We start from the raw sequence: 15,596 nt of genomic DNA, 5'->3' as shown, positions 1-15,596 counted from the left end.
TCTCAATGTTTCACCATAAACATCCAAAACTTCTGCTCAATTTTTTGTCAAAAAAAGAATGCCAGTCTGCGTTGAAGAGCCCAGCTATGTATCAAAAACAAATACAAATGAAAGAAAGACACCCCCCCCCAACTCCAAAAAAAGCAAAATAAGGATAACTGGCACAGGAAGCAAACTACTAAAAAAGAGAAAGGCAAGTAATTCAAATGAATAACTCCACAGCAAACAAACTGGCCAATATATCCAGGATTCTGATAAAAGCTACAAGTATGTTGTTTCCCATGTGTCAGAGCTAATATTACAATAGGGATAGATAAGCTACAGAAGACTGTAGAACTCCCACTACTATTCAGCCACAGAAGCACTTTTGATATAAATCAACTATCGCACCAGGGACATGAAAAGACAACTGGGACAAAACTAATACAGGGGATTATAGATTCTATGCTTCAGCACAAAACCAAAGCAATGGAAGCCAAATTACAGATATGTCAAGGGCAAACAGAGTTTTAGATTCATTACAAAGATTTTTCTGATCACTGTATGTTGTGCTGGTGGGTCTCATCATTTCAGTTGTTCAACATGACCAACAGAGGAGAAAGCAAAAGGGAGAAATACTATCCTGAACTATGTACTTGAATGACAAGCCACAAACAACACTGAAAAGTGTGGTGGTAAAATTCTCTGGATAAGGATACAAAACATTTTAGAGCCATGTTTAATGTTTATCCATCGATGTAGGCACTTTAAAAAATAATTCATCATTCCAACGTGCTCTTTTATGAGAGGTGACAGTCTCAAGTTTAATGGCAAATTAGACTAACACTTGGACGTTGGAAATGGGTTGTGAATGCCAATGAACAAAAGGATACATCTAGGGTGAGAGCAAACATAACCAAATGAGGGAGTGGCAACCTATGGCTTGTGGGCCCCATCCAGCCTGTGCCAAGAGTGTATCCATGTTAAGACAGTTCAGTGGATCAGCAGCATGCTGTGGCTGGGGCAGCAGAAGAGACTCCCTAAGTCTTACCACCTGCCATAGTCAGTTTATTCCCACTGCTGACAACCCCAAACTCCCTGCTCTATTCCTAGGGTGCTGTTCAATTTAACCTTTCCATCATCACTAGCCTCCTGAATCTGTGGCAAGGTTAAACACAGGTTAAACACTTAGCATTCGGGTTGGGGGGGCAAAGATTTGCAGCAGGGGTTTTGGTCACAAGCAGCAGCTCAGAGCACCAAAAAGATTGATGACTCATGAAGAGTTTCAGAAGCAGACCTGAAAGAATTTAGTATTCTCTTATTCCACTGCATGTGTGCATAACGTTGTCAGCACAGTTACTTTAAGGTGTCGTCTTGACCCCCTCAGTCAAAGGGGAATAGAGGTCTCATCTTGGATGCCAGTACCAGTGCTCTGGCCGTGCCCTAGCCCTACTCTTGGTCTAGGACAGAGCCATAGCTGCCACCTGCAGCCATGGAGTCAGCAGAAACGCTGTAAGTGCAGGTCAAGGACGAGGGACAGTATCCAGGATAAGGTGGCAGTGTGGGTAATGGAGGGGCAGCGGTGCAGGTGAGGAGATGCAGCTGCAGGGAATAACAATTTTATAATTTTTCACATATAGAAACTAATTATTGGGCTGTCATCTTCAAATCTGAAGTAGTCTTAGATTCAAGTTAATACACACGTTTTCTACAACACTAGTCTGGTTGATATTTCAGGCCTCCTACTTCCCTGCTACTACAAGCAGCTACTCTGTGACTTAAGGTAGATTCCAGTGCCATGGGGCTCAGAGGTCACATCTGGCCTTGCCCTCCTACAGCTGACTGGGTGGTACACCTTTTCATGCCACAATACCTGGCATCACCACTGCCAACACTCTTCTGATAATGAAGGCACACATCTATTCCTTGCAACACTACCATCTGGCAAGCAGTTGAAGGCAGCACCAACAACAATGTACTGCTGGTTATGAAGGTACTCATTTATTCAATGGCATGCTACCTAGTGACATGTTTGAAGTTAGTACTGGCCCAGGTTCAAGAGAGACCCATTTGGACTTGCCACAACGCCTGTTAAATCAATACATCCACCAAGCATGCAAACAACTAGAGCCAAGAAGAAATGTCATAGTTTCATAGCTGGTAGGGTCAGAAGGGACCTGAGCAGACCATATAGTCCGACCCCCTGCCACGGCAGGAAAGAGTACTGGGGTCAAACAACCCCGGCAAGGTAACTGTCAAGCCTTGTCTTAAAGACCCCCAGGGTAGGAGCCAGCACCACTTTGCTTGGAAGTTGGTTCCAGATCCTAGCCACCCTGACAGTGAAGTAGCGCCTCCTGATGTCTAGTCTGCATCTACGCTCTGCCAGCTTGTGACCATTATTTCTAGTCACTCCTGGTAGTGCCTGGGGGGAACAGGGACTCCCCCAATGCCTGCTGGTCCCCTCTGACTAGTTTGTAACAGGCCACTACATCCCCCCTCAGCCTTCTCTTCTGGAGGCTGAACGGGTTCAGGTCCTGTAGCCTCTCCTCATAGGGCCTGCCCTGCTGCCCCCCGATCATGTGAGTGGCCCTCCTCTGGACCCTCTCCATGTTGTCCACATCCCTCTTGAAGTGCGGTGCAGTACTCCAGCTGCGGCCTGACCAATGACCAATGTCGCATAGAGGATCACCTCCTTGGACCTGCTCGAGATGCATCTGTGGATGCATGACAAGGTGCAGTTGGCCTTCCTGACTGCGTCCCCACACTGCTGGCCCATGTTCATCTTAGCATCAATGACGACTCCAAGATCCTTTTCTGCCTCTGCACTGACGAGAAGGGAGTTCCCCAGACTGTAGGTATGCTGCTGGTTCTTCCTTCCCAGGTGCATCACCTTGTACTTGTCTGTGTTGAATCTCATCCTATTCTCATCTGCTCACTCCTGTAACCTGTCTAGGTCCAACTGTAGCCTATTTCTCCCTTCTAACGTGCCCACATCCCCCCACATTTTAGTGTCATCAGCAAATTGGAACAGGGTGCTTTTTACCCCCTTGTCCAAGTCACTGATGAAGATGTTAAACAGTGTGGGCCCAAGGACCGAGCCCTGTGGGACCCCACTGCCCACATCCCTCCAGGTGGGAAATGACCCATCTACCACCACTCTCTGGGTGCGGCCCTCCAGGCAGTTAGCGACCCATTTGACTGTGTAGGTGTCGACACCACAGTCCCCCAGTTTTTTTTAATGAGAATGGAGTGAGACAGTGTCAAAGGCCTTTGTAAAGTCCAGAAAGACTATGTCCACTGCTACCCCTGCATCTAAGGATTTGGTGACCTGGTCGTAGAAGGCCACCACGTTGGTCTGACAGGACCTGCCTCTAATGAACCCGTGTTGGTTGCCCCTAAGCATAATCTCCCCTGCTGGCCCCTCATGGACATGTGCCAGGAAAGTTCTCTCAAAAAGCTTACCCAGGATCAAGGTAAGACTAACTGGCCTATAGTTTCCCAGGTCCTCCTTCCTCCCTTTTTTTGAAGATGGGAACCACATTGGCCCTCTTCCAGTCCTCTGGCACCACCCCAGAGCACCATGAGTGCTCATAAAGCCGTGCCAGGGGTCCCGCAATGACCTCTGCTAATTCGCTCAGCACTCTGGGGTGGAGATCGTCCAGACCAGCTGATTTAATAAATACATACAGTCCCACCAGAAGTTCCCCGACTAGATCCTCACTGACCCTTGGCCTAAGTGCACCTCCCCTGAGGCAAGCCCAGTGGAGGGCTGATCCAGTCCCTGTTCAGGAAAATGGAGGCAAAAAAGTCGTTAAACAAATTAGCTTTGTCGTCTGGTGTGACGACCACATTTCCTAGCATGTCTTGCAGGGGCCCCACGTTACCCAGTACCTTCTTTTTACCCCCTATGTATTTAAAGAAGGACTTCTTGTTGTCCTTGATCTGGGAAGCAAGTCCCAGTTCCATCTCCGCCTTGGCCTTCCTGACTGCCCCCCTACAGCCCTGAGCAACCGAGGTACAGTCCTCCCTGGTGATGGCCCCTCCCTTCCATTGGGTGTACGCCTCCCTTTTAACTAGAAGACATTCCCGGATGCTTTTGGTGAGCCATGGGGGCTTTTGCGCCCTCCTGTCCCCTTTGATCTGTGTTGGGATTACCTCTCTTTGGGCTTGGAGGATCGTCTCCTTAAGGACCGACCACCCTTCTTAGACACCCGACTCCCCTCCCCCTCCAGGACCTCAGTGCCTCCCCAACTGTTCTCCTTAGCTCACTGAAGTCTGCCCTCCTGAAAATCTAGGGCTGCTGCCTTGCTGCAGGCCTTTGCCACCTTGCGCTAGATGGTGAATTTCAGCAGGTGATGATCGCTGTTGCCCAGGTGGTTGAACACCCGCAGCCCCCTCACCAGGTCATCACCCATGGCCAGCAGCAGGTCCAACAAGGTGTCTCCCCTGGTGGGGCTGTGCACCTCCTGGGTTAGACGGAGGTCCTGCATTTTGGCTAGAAACCTATGTAAGTGGTCAGACCTGACTGCTCTTCCCAATTCTTGACCTGCTTTCCATTTAAAGAAAGGAAGAAAGCCAGTGGACACTCCAGTCAAGCCACTGCAACCAGTTAAAAAACCAGAAGGGCATGAGATACTAGTTGGGTCTCTATATCAGGAGAATTATGTCCACAGCTAGCACTATGAAGCCTCATGTGCAAAGAGTAAGGATTTAAGCAACTGTATTAACTAGCCTTGGACCACGTTACCATCAGACCCAGGGAAACTCTTTAGTACAGTTACTCTAAATAGAACCCACCACAACAATAACTGTTTTGAGAATGAGACTGATATAAAAATGGATGGGATAAGCAAGCAATTCTTCATACTACATAATACTGTTGCACAAAAAGCAGTGAATGAGAGCTGCAACTGTGAATTAAGTAAATTGACAGAATGATCCTATAGCAAATACCAGAAAACTACTGCTTTCCTTATAAAATTAACAATTTTGAAAAGTCTGAATATGAAGATGCCAAATGATTTCTACTCAGAGAATAACAGACTGGTTTGATCTTACCAGCCGAGTTAGACAAGGGTGTGTTAGCAAACAAAAGAGGGGAGATATCACCATCGACTTCTGGCCTAGAAATGGAAATTCTGGATAGATTAAGGGATTTGAGATCTAGACTTTGTTCAACATCCACTAGTTTAAAAGACATCAGCTACTTACAAACATGAAGAAAAATAAAACAGCAACTTACTTTAGCTTGGAGGGCCCCTGCACTGAGCACACCACATGCCCAGAAGAGCCATCCTGTTAGTCTGATCTGGCTTGCCCACTGTCTGTATAGATTAGGTGTTTCAGCAGGACTTTTTGGCAGTTTTAGGTAATAGCGGATTTCTCTAAAGTTGATTCAATCAGCTACTACATAAAAGTGCCAAAAAGCCCCACTGAAGCCTGCAATCTATACAGGTGCTAGGGAGCCAGGTCAAAACAACACATTTCCTCCTCCAGTAAAGCACTTTTGGGGGGTCTTTTTCCATATCTGTCAACAGCCATTATGAATTTAAGAGACAAATAGCTTAGTTATAATACTAATTACTTGGCATTCCTCAGCTATGGAAAAAACCCTAGAATTATAAAAGTCAGTATGACGCTGGATGACCCCATTGTTCTAAGAGGAACAGCTTTGAGTACTATTAATGAGTTTATTTACCAAAGCAGCAATTTCCTTAACACTGAAAATTATATTTATGATGCAGTTAAAGCTGCACAGAGTGGGCTTATTTGACATCCAGGAAACTGTTTGCTAATCCTGCAAAGTTTGAGGCTAAGTGCTTTTCTTTTCTTGGCCATGTCTGCTACTACAGGCATTACACAATATATGCTGCAGAAGATCCTGGAGTAAGTGGTTTGGCTATTAACTGTACCTGCTATACTCCAAGTACCAAAGTAACAAGTCCCAATGAGGCAGCAACAACTGAGTTTCATTATCCCAGCACAAGTTAGCCAGCCTGCCCAATTCACTTAAATGCTGTTTTTATGTAGAAATCAATAATATTTAGAAACTGACTTGCACAGGGACCATTTAAGTCTAGGATGTCAGAAGTCATTCAGCCCTGTGGGTCAGACAAGGGGTTCAGGACTAGTCTGCAGGCCAGATCAAGCCCCTAGACCAGCCCTATGCACCAGAGCCAGAGTACAGTGCCCCTCTAGCACAGGCACCTCATGCAATGCACTCTGGACCAGCCTTGTGTTACATGCAGTGTATACTGGCCCTGTCAAGGGCTTACATGCCAGGTAGGTCCTGCATTTTGGATCCAGTGTGTGAGGAGGGTCTGTAGGCCCAACCTGGATTGCTCCTGAAGCCAACAGGCAGGGCAGATCAGGTGAGATGCCATGTGCAGCACGTGTCCCAGACTAGCCCCCTAAGCCACATGCAGCATGCGTGCCTAGTCTAGCCCCATATGCCACATGGAGCACATGCTGGCCCCCAGTCTGGGTTTTGCACTGTATGCAAGACTAACATGGGGTACATACTGCATATGGCACCCATATCAAACTGAACCTGCATACTGGTTCTGGCTTGCAGGGACAGTCAGTAGGCCCACCAGCCCTAAAGCCAAAACACAGGGCCAGTTTGCTGTGAGAACCACATACAACACATGCGACTGGAGCTAATGCAGCATGTGGGGTTGGTCCAAGACCCAAAGGCTGGATCCTAAGGACTCCACAGGCTGCATTTGGCCCATGAGTCATATTTCTGACACCCCTGATTTATGGATAATCTGAAGAGATATTACTTAAATATTTTAAGTGCCTTACCCAAACTGGTAAATCAAATCCTGCTTTTTGGAAACTTGCCACAATGTAGATATTAAAGCACAGATATCAACGCTAAGTTGTAAACCCCGAGTCAGAAGTGAAACTGTGAGCTAGAATCATGGAAGAACAAGTGTACTCAAATGAGATTCAGTAACTTCTGGAGTGGGTGCCTAAATCCAAATATTCAAAGTGAAGTAGTGAGGCAGAATCAAGATCCTGAAGCCAGCAGAACTACCAACACCTGAGCAAAAATACGATGAGTAATAGAAGAATTCTTGGAACAAGGTCAATCTAGGGGCCTCCCCAATAAATGGAGCTTAATGACCAACCTTGCCTTGAAGGACAACTGCTTGTCCCTCCTTAGTCGGAAGTTTGTAATTGTTTGCTAGAAGTGGGGTAAAAGCAGGATCCCCCTTTTCAGTGTGCATACAGAAAAAAGTTATATCCAAAATAGAGAACACACCTTTGAAATCACACACACACTTTCTTCTTTTCGGTAAAAATAATAGCAAGTTTTAAAAGATGACAAAAGGAAACTTCAGTGATGTTTACAAGAATGAACCGCAACACTGGATAAAGTGTATATCTGAAAATTCATAAGTAAGTGACTGGCTTCTTCAGCTGCACAGGTAGATAAGAAAGAGGGTTGAAAACATGTACCTTGCATTTGCTGAGAGAGAAGAGAAACCAGTACAGAAAGAGGGATGGATAACAAGATTTAGTATGTAGACAGAATCTGTGAGATTTAGATATAACCATAATGTGTGGACTAGAGCAAGGTTTGAGTTACAAACAGAGTATCTGTCACTGAGAGACAGAAACCATGAATACCTGAGGGGGAAGGAATCCAGTGGTTGAGAGCATGAATGGTTTTAGCCATGGTGCACTTAGCTGATGCTAGGTGTTCAGAATGAGACAGCCAAACTTCTTGTATCAACAAGAAATAGATCTGCATCTCTAAAAAAAAAACTGGATGAAAGTTGTCTACATAAAAGCCGATACATAGATTTGTTTGGTATAGGATTGCCTAAAGATCCATAGAAGAGAACAGGAGGAGGAAGGAACTGGAGTCATCTAGGATCCCCACAGAAAGTTGGAGAGGGGAAAGGGGACAATCCAAAGACACAGTGAATGGGTGACTGGAGAAAACCCAGATGAGGACAGTCATGGAAGACAATGGAAGGCAAGATTTCAAGATGATAGTCAGTAATGTTAAAGACACGTCAAGGAGATGAGATTGCAGCACTGATTCTAAGCTGTGACTGGGAAGAGGTCATTTGTGACTGAAAGCATGGGTTCAGTGGATCCAAGGTGCAGAAAGAAGCCAGGCTGGCAAGAATCTAAGAACTGATAAAGTGGAACTTCAGGTAGCTACACTAAACAGCGTGTTCAATAAGCTGAGAGATAAAAGGGGAAAAATAAACAGCTACGCGAGAAGCAAAATGCATTAAAGGTAACATGATAATCTGTGGAACCTGTGTGCCCCATCTGAAATCTGGATGATATAATGAAACAGTCCTTATGAAACTGCTGTCACACAATGCTTCTTTCTATGCACCTCAACCACAGCTCTGCCAGATTACAGAGAAAGGAGAGCTAGAACTCAGCCACCACCTATTTTAGGTGAGACAATGAGGTTTCTGAAGCTGAGACGGTCCTTTTTCCTGCTGACCAGAGAGAGAGAAAGGGGATGCAAAGAGTGCAGGAACTTTCCACCATGTAGACAGAGTTTAAATACGTTTCCAAAAAGGGATCCATAAGAAGAATGTTTTGGTAAAGAGGGGAGAACTTAGTTTTATCTGGAGGACTGATCAGGGCAACAAAGAGTAGACATGACCTGCCTGCCTTGCTCAATCCAACTCGATATCCATAGACTTCCAAGGAAAGAATAGACAGCAGCCTTACTTTGAAAAGATCTGTTATAAAATAAAACTTCCTACTTTTGTGCTTTTAAGTAAAATGATTGATATGACCTGAACTGTTTAAAGTCCCTTTATCAGATGCCCCCAGTAAAAAGTTAAGAGAAGGCTCACAGTGCTAGCAAAATTCTGGAAAGGGGCATGTTTCAGCTGCAGCATTGTGGTAGAATATACGGGAGTCAGCAGTGGCCCAATGGGAAAAGGGAAAGATGTAAGCAGCTGAACCTACTATTCCAGTTACTTCCCTTGAAAGAAGCCAGTAAGATCCTGTACCCACAGAGAAGTAGAACTGGAGAGCAAGTCAAGAACAGCAGAAGATGCCAGAAGTGTACACATGGGATTCACTGCAGTTGGAGAACTTCAAAATGTTTAGTTAGGAAAATGGCAGACTGAAAAAAAATCATGAGCAAATGAATGTGTAAACATCAACACAACCACAGCATTTCTAATGGGTGCTTCACAGTGCAAGAATAGGAATGAAGAAAATCCATGATGATAAGCCAAGACTGGGAACTGGTAGGATGAGACTTGGTGATGGCAGCAGGACAGGAACTAAATTAAACTAAACTAAAAACAAAACAAAACAAACCCCATGAAATAGGAGTGATGCTCAGACAGAAACAACATTAGAGGTGGGAGGAAAGGGGCAAAGGACAGAGGAAGTGGAACTGGGAGGAGGAGAGGAGAGAGACAATAGCTAATACTTCAAAGACAGCGCTGATCAGAAAGGAAAAGTTTAGTATGGGGGAACAGAGAGAGAGAGAGAAAGCCAGTCAGCACCAAGCACTAGGGCCTTACATTTAGGTAATCAAACCCCAGCTCAACCAAGTCATCACGGGACCCTTACAGAGTGGACTTGATAGTCTTCTCTTTCAATATGAAGAGTCACAAACGAGGACACGGGCCCAGCGTCTGCACACCCACGTCCCTGAGCAGGAACAATCCCCGGGCCAGCGCCCACGGGCGCCAGACCCACAACACGCCGGCAGGAGAAAAGGTAGCAGCCCAGCCAGGGGTCAGCCCAGGCCTCAAGCAGAAGCATAAGAAGGCGGGGAGAGGACAGGAGAGAAGAGAGGAGAGGCCTCACCCGGCCCCGCCCCAGCCGCGGCCCCAGCCCCAGCCCGAGGCCCCTCCGACCCGCGGGGTCTCTGCAACCACGGGGCCGGCTCCGCCTCCTCCTGCCGCCCGGGTCAGCCCTCGCCCGCCCCCGGCCTGGCCGTACCCTTGGCCTCGCAGTCGGCGCAGTACTTGTTGTCGTCCTCCCGCAGCAGCTGGGCCAGGATGGCCTGGTGCTGCTCGTTCTGCTTCTGCGCCTTCTCCCGGCCCGAGCGCGTGGACATGGCGGCGGGGGGGTTGGGAAGCGGCGCTGCTGCTGGGCACCGCCAGCAGCCGGTGCGGGGCCGCACTTCCGCAACCGGCACTACTTCCCGCGCCAAGGGCACGCGCGGTGAAGAGGCTGTGGAAAGTAGACCCTCTGCCGCCGGAGACGCCGCGGATGCGCGCCGTGATGGAAGCAATTCTCGCACAGCACTCGCGTCTCCCTCCGCCGCCAGGGCAGAGACAGAGTGGGCGGGGCTTCCCCGGGAAGTGCCCCGCCCCCGCGCCGGGCCGACCCGGGGCTGGGAGGAGCTGCTGAGCACCGGGGCAGTCTCTGAGATCACCTCGCTCACCGCCTGCATTTCCAGGAATTGGGAGGAGCAGGTGATTAAGGACAGGCAGGTTGGATTCACCAGGGGTAGTCATGCCTGCCCAACCTGGTTGCCCTCTACGAGGAGGGAACTGGCTCTGTGCACGGGGGAGAGTGGTGGATGTGCTGTACCTTGATTTTAGCAAGGCTTTTGATACCATCTCCCACGGGCCCCGCTTGGTTGGGGGGGGGGGGCACGGTGGCAGGGGTGTGGTGGCGGCAAGCAGGGAGCCCCCGCAGGGGGCCACAGCAGTGTCGGTGGCGAGCAGCAACCGCCCACAGTGGTAGCGGTGACCAATCTCCAGGGGTGCACGTGCATTCACATGTACCCCCTATGCAGCACCAGTGTCCCACATCATTCTCCCAGGCAAGATATGGAAGTATGGGCTGGATGAATGGGCTGTACGGTGGATAGAAAACTGGCTGGAGCATGGGGCTCAGAGGGTGGTAATCAATGGCTTGATGTCTAGCTGGCAGCTGGTATCAAGTGGAGTGCCTGAGGCCCTGGGGCTAGTTTTGTTCAATGTCTTCATCAATGACCTGGAAGATAGCATAGAGTGCACCCTCAGCAAATTTACAGATGACCTCAAGCTGGAGGGAGTAGTAGATATGCTGGAGGGTAGGGCTGGGATTCAGAGTGACTTAGACATATTGGAGAATTGGGCCAAAAGAAATCTCATGCTGCTAAGGATCCACAACCCAGACCTGCTCCCAAAGACAGCTGCCTACAAACTTCCTTTAAAAACGGCAGCAGGATTTACTTTTTGGTATACAATGGCAGTTAAGCACTACCCTCTTTACATAATAGCCAAATGCAGGGATCTTCAACCAGGTTGCCGCTTTTCTTGACTTCTTTTCCCTCTCTCTGTTCAACACTGTGGGGTTTTCTGCCTTGGAGAAGAGAGGAACCCTAGGTTATTGTGGATGCTTGGTTTTTCCTAGGTCATCACCAGAAGAAGGAACTTTTTTTTGTACTTATTTTTATTACTTCCGTTTAGCACAAAATGACTTTCATGTTTAAACAAATGGACTAACTTCCAGTCTCTGAAATGCTCCCTCATTTGCGGAAGCTCAGCAAATGCTGTTAGTTACAAAATGAGCAGATTGGATAAAGGTTAGCGCCATGACCCTCTCTGAGATCCTTTTATGAATGCTACAGCATGTGGCATATGAGCACTGTTAGGTGTGTGAACACCTACACATCAGTACCATAGCTAAGGGAAAGTGACTGAGGTAGCAGTTCCAGGTGCTGACTTAGTTGGGGGGGATACAAAAATAGCCACTGCAACAGCTGGCCAGCCAGCCACTACCAAAGGGCACCACTGCCCTGTTATGTCCCTACTACACAATTCATCCAGAGATTTCAACTAGGAATCCATAATGTTATAAACACTCTGACCTGTTGTGGGCTTTCTGAGTTACATGCCATAGAAAAATGCTCTACTATTTTTCCATCATGAAAAAACAAGTGAAAGCTAAGAGCTGGCATTTTCCAAAGGGTCTAAAATGGTTGAGAACCACTGTCTAACAATGAGGTTCACCTCAGATACTGTAAACACAAGTTCAGGGGTGTCCTCTGCCACAGGGGCCTCAAACCCACCACTTTCACCTCTCAAGAGTTCCCACCCACAAGACTACAGGAGTGTTTAGGTAGTTAGGGCTGATGGGGAACTGTTCACTTCTCCTACTGAGGCTAAGCAGAACAAGTTCATTAGACAAGAAAGCATGAATGGGAACATGACTCTGAACCCCTAGTTGTTACAGCACTTGTCTGGGAATGGGGGCCCTAGAACTTGCTACCCCAAGGAGCGTTTATGCATTTTACATTAAAGAATCACTGAATAAAACAATGGAATAATCCTAGGAGCACAATCTAGAACCCAGGACTCTCCCTTCCTCGATGAGTGCCTTCACCACTTGAATACAGTGTCCTACACCCTCCTATGCTATCTTTGGTAGCCAAATTTACCTTGAAATCTTCTGTGCATACTGCAGTACTTTTCAGTCAGGTTGCCATGGCACCCAGGGGTGGTGTGAGGTCCTTTCAAAGGGTGCTGTGGGGTTCCATGCAATGTTAGCACTGTTAGATGTGCAAACCTACACAAGTAGCATAGTTAACGGGAAACAACCAGAGGCAGGGGCCCCAGTTAACTTCATTGGAGAGCACAAAAAATATCAGTTGTTGCCACAGCCATCCAACCATGTTACCACCACAGAGGGTGTCTCTGGTACACATGATTCACAAGAGAAACCTGAGATTTAGAATAGGAATCCAGACTATCAAAAAAACTTCTGACTAGTTGTGATCATTCTGAGTTCTTTGCCTCCTTTTTCTTCAGCAATCACTTGCAGTTGAGGATCATTGTCTTCCATGATTGTCTTATCTGTGGGTCCAAAGATGGCTGATGAGGCTGATCTGGGATCAACAGACTCTGCTACAACTCAGGCACATGTTTCCATGCAGGGTGGGTGGCTACGGATTCTTGATTCAATTTGCAATGCGCTGTTTCTGCTGCTCCCACTTTTCCATTTCCTGTTGTCGTCATAAAGTTTCAAAGTACTGAGATCCTTGCAGCAGACTCTTCTTCCCTTTGGGGTGGTCCTGGGTGATAGTGTCCTATAAGCTGATGTTATGTTGCGTTTGTTCAAGTTGGCCTTGAGGATGTCTTTGAAGCATGTTCTCTGCCCTCCTCTTGAGTGTACACCTTGACTGAGCTGGAAGAATAAAATTTTTTCAAGTGTCTGGATCCAGATGATGTGGCTGGCCTAGGAAAGTTGATGTCAGATGATCTTCACCTCGATGCATGTGGTGTTTACTCGTGAGGGGACGCTAATTTTGGTGCACCTATTTTCTCACTGGATTTGAAGGCTCTTCTGTAGACAGATTTGATGTCTCCTGTATTTTGTCCACATCTCAGCTCTGTATAGTAAGGTAGGAATCACAACTGCTTGATAAACCATAAACTTGGTTTCAGATCTGATGTCACAATCTTCAACATCCCGTTTCCTCAGATGTCTGAAGGCTGCACTTGCACATTTGAGGCAACGCTGGATTTCTTCCATTGATATCAGCCTTCCGTACACTGTCACCTATGAAGGCTTATGTCCCTCTGAATTAGTCCCTAAGATGCCATTCTGTCCTGCCTTCTGCCTGTACAATAGGGTGCAAGTTGCACCATCACCACCATTTTAAGAGAAGGTGGGGAGTGTTCATGTATTATGTGAGAAGCCTGATCCTGTACATATGTACTCCACATGCTCTGAGAATGCCTCTTGGATGAAACTCTTCAGCATTCTGCGGTCAAGGAATGTCCAGGTTTGGGGATACTGAACGGGTTTAGAGGCAAGTTTGGAACTGAACTGTTTGGCCCTTTTAAGACTGAGAAGTTCATGGCATGTTCAGAAACAAATAATTTGGTGCCTCAGGCACTTGAGTGTAAGCAAGCCAGTACTTCTGGAGTTAGGTACCAGGCAGCAGGTGAGAGGAATTTTTGGATTTCAATTTTGAATATAAGTACCTAAATACTAGCTTAATCTTTCTTTAGATGCCTAAGTCATATCCTGGATCTAACCATGAGTCACTGAGAGGCATGTGGCTGAAGGTGCATCCCTGTTCTCAGCACTTCCTACTGGCTAGTTTTTCTGGTTTATCACGTTGACTGTTTTGGATCCTATTTCTAGGTGCCTTTGTCTCCCAATGCACTGCACAGCAGGCCCAGGAACCCAACTCAAAACCATGGATTTGGCTAGGCACAAAAATTGAATACTGCATCTCTCAGCAGTGCAGATGCTAAGTCCTTTTGTGGCCCCAAATATCATAAAGATTGGTATACCTGTATAAACACACTTCCTTTTTCTCTTCCCACTCTCAGATCTGCAGTGTGTTTCAGGCAACTTCCATGCCTCCCAACTGCCTGATCAAAATATGCTTAATGTACCTCTGCTACCAGCATGAGTACAAGATCCCAAGGTTGGAAGAAGTTGGAATTGAATTTTGCTCTACTTATGCAAAATAATATCAAGAAAATAATATGAGTACAAAATATTATGAGTTACCAAATGTCCATGGGTCTTCAAAAATAAGTACAGGCATACCTCGTTTTATTGCGCTTCACTTTATTGCACTTCGCAGATATTGCATTTTTTACAAATCGAAGGTTTGTGGCAACCCTGCGTCGAGCAAGTCTGTCGGCGCCATTTTCCCATCGGTTAGCATTTTTTAGCAATAAAGTATTTTTTAATTAAGGTATGTACATTTTTTTTTAGACATAATGCTATTGCACACTTAATAGACTACAGTATAATGTAAACATAACTTTTATATGCACTGGGGAACCAAAAAATTCATGTGACTCACTTTATTGCAATATTCGCTTTATTGTGGTGGTCTGGAACCGAACCCGCAATATCTCCGAGGTATGCCTGTAAGTCAAATTTATGCTAATACTACCCTGATTTATCAAAGCACTCTAAATAAGTATTCTAGGAAGATTTCTGAATAATGATTGTTATTTAGCCCATCCTGGTTGTAGGGGCTCAGCACAGCTAGGTCTACACGTCTGGCTGCCCAATACCTTCCCTGTCCTGCATGAGTGTCTCATGATCACTTGCCTGTTATCCCCGGTGGTGTCCCGACTCTTACCTGCCACATCTTGGTTTTCCTTTGAAGTAAATGATCGGGTGGTGTTCACTTTCACCACAGTTGGTCAACGACAACCCAATGGACTTTCTTTTGGGGCTCCAATCTCCCCTACACCCTGTCCTAACACCACCTAAAGCTTCGAGAACTTTGTTTAGCTGGAAGACCCAGCTGTGAGAACACTGCGAAGAGGAGTGATGCAGGGAGCCCGGGAACTCTGCTGGAGACAGACCAGCTTGAGACAAATGGCCAAGCCTTTGAGATTAAGTCGATGCTTTGTTTTTTTCCTTTTTATCTTTCCTTTCTCCTTCACACTGATTTACACTGTTTCAGTGTAAAAACAATGGCATCTTAAGGGTCAGGAAACCTGGGTTTCTTTGACCCTTTCTTGCTATGTGATTTTAAAATATATTTAAATACTTGGTAGAGTATTGTGACTGTCTTTGAGCTAGGCACTTCAGTTATATGTGCATCTGTTTTCTTGTCCACAAAACAGGTGTAATGGAACTTACCCTGTTTGCAAAATTCTCTGAGCTCCACAGCCCATATATTTAAAAAATATCAC

At 46.5% G+C, this 15,596-nt stretch overlaps 1 protein-coding gene across 2 annotated transcripts in view; it reads right to left on the bottom strand.

Moving 5' to 3' along the window:
• Positions 1-10,266, bottom strand: part of SMAP1 (small ArfGAP 1) — a 206,674-nt gene extending 196,408 nt beyond the window's left edge. For both annotated transcript variants that reach the window (XM_090034686.1, XM_090034692.1), the window contains exon 1: positions 9,928-10,266. In XM_090034686.1, coding sequence (XP_089890812.1) covers positions 9,928-10,045 — 118 coding nt within the window. In that variant the 5' untranslated portion in view covers positions 10,046-10,266. The remainder of the gene's footprint in view (positions 1-9,927) is intronic.
• Between the last annotated feature and the right edge of the window lie 5,330 nt (positions 10,267-15,596).

Source organism: Crocodylus siamensis, chromosome 1, assembly GCF_052110815.1.
Source record: "Crocodylus siamensis isolate JL-2025a chromosome 1, ASM5211081v1, whole genome shotgun sequence".
In the NCBI taxonomy this organism is placed as follows: domain Eukaryota; kingdom Metazoa; phylum Chordata; order Crocodylia; family Crocodylidae; genus Crocodylus; species Crocodylus siamensis.
Note: the sequence above shows the minus strand (reverse complement) of the source record. Positions and strands in the feature narration are given on the sequence as shown.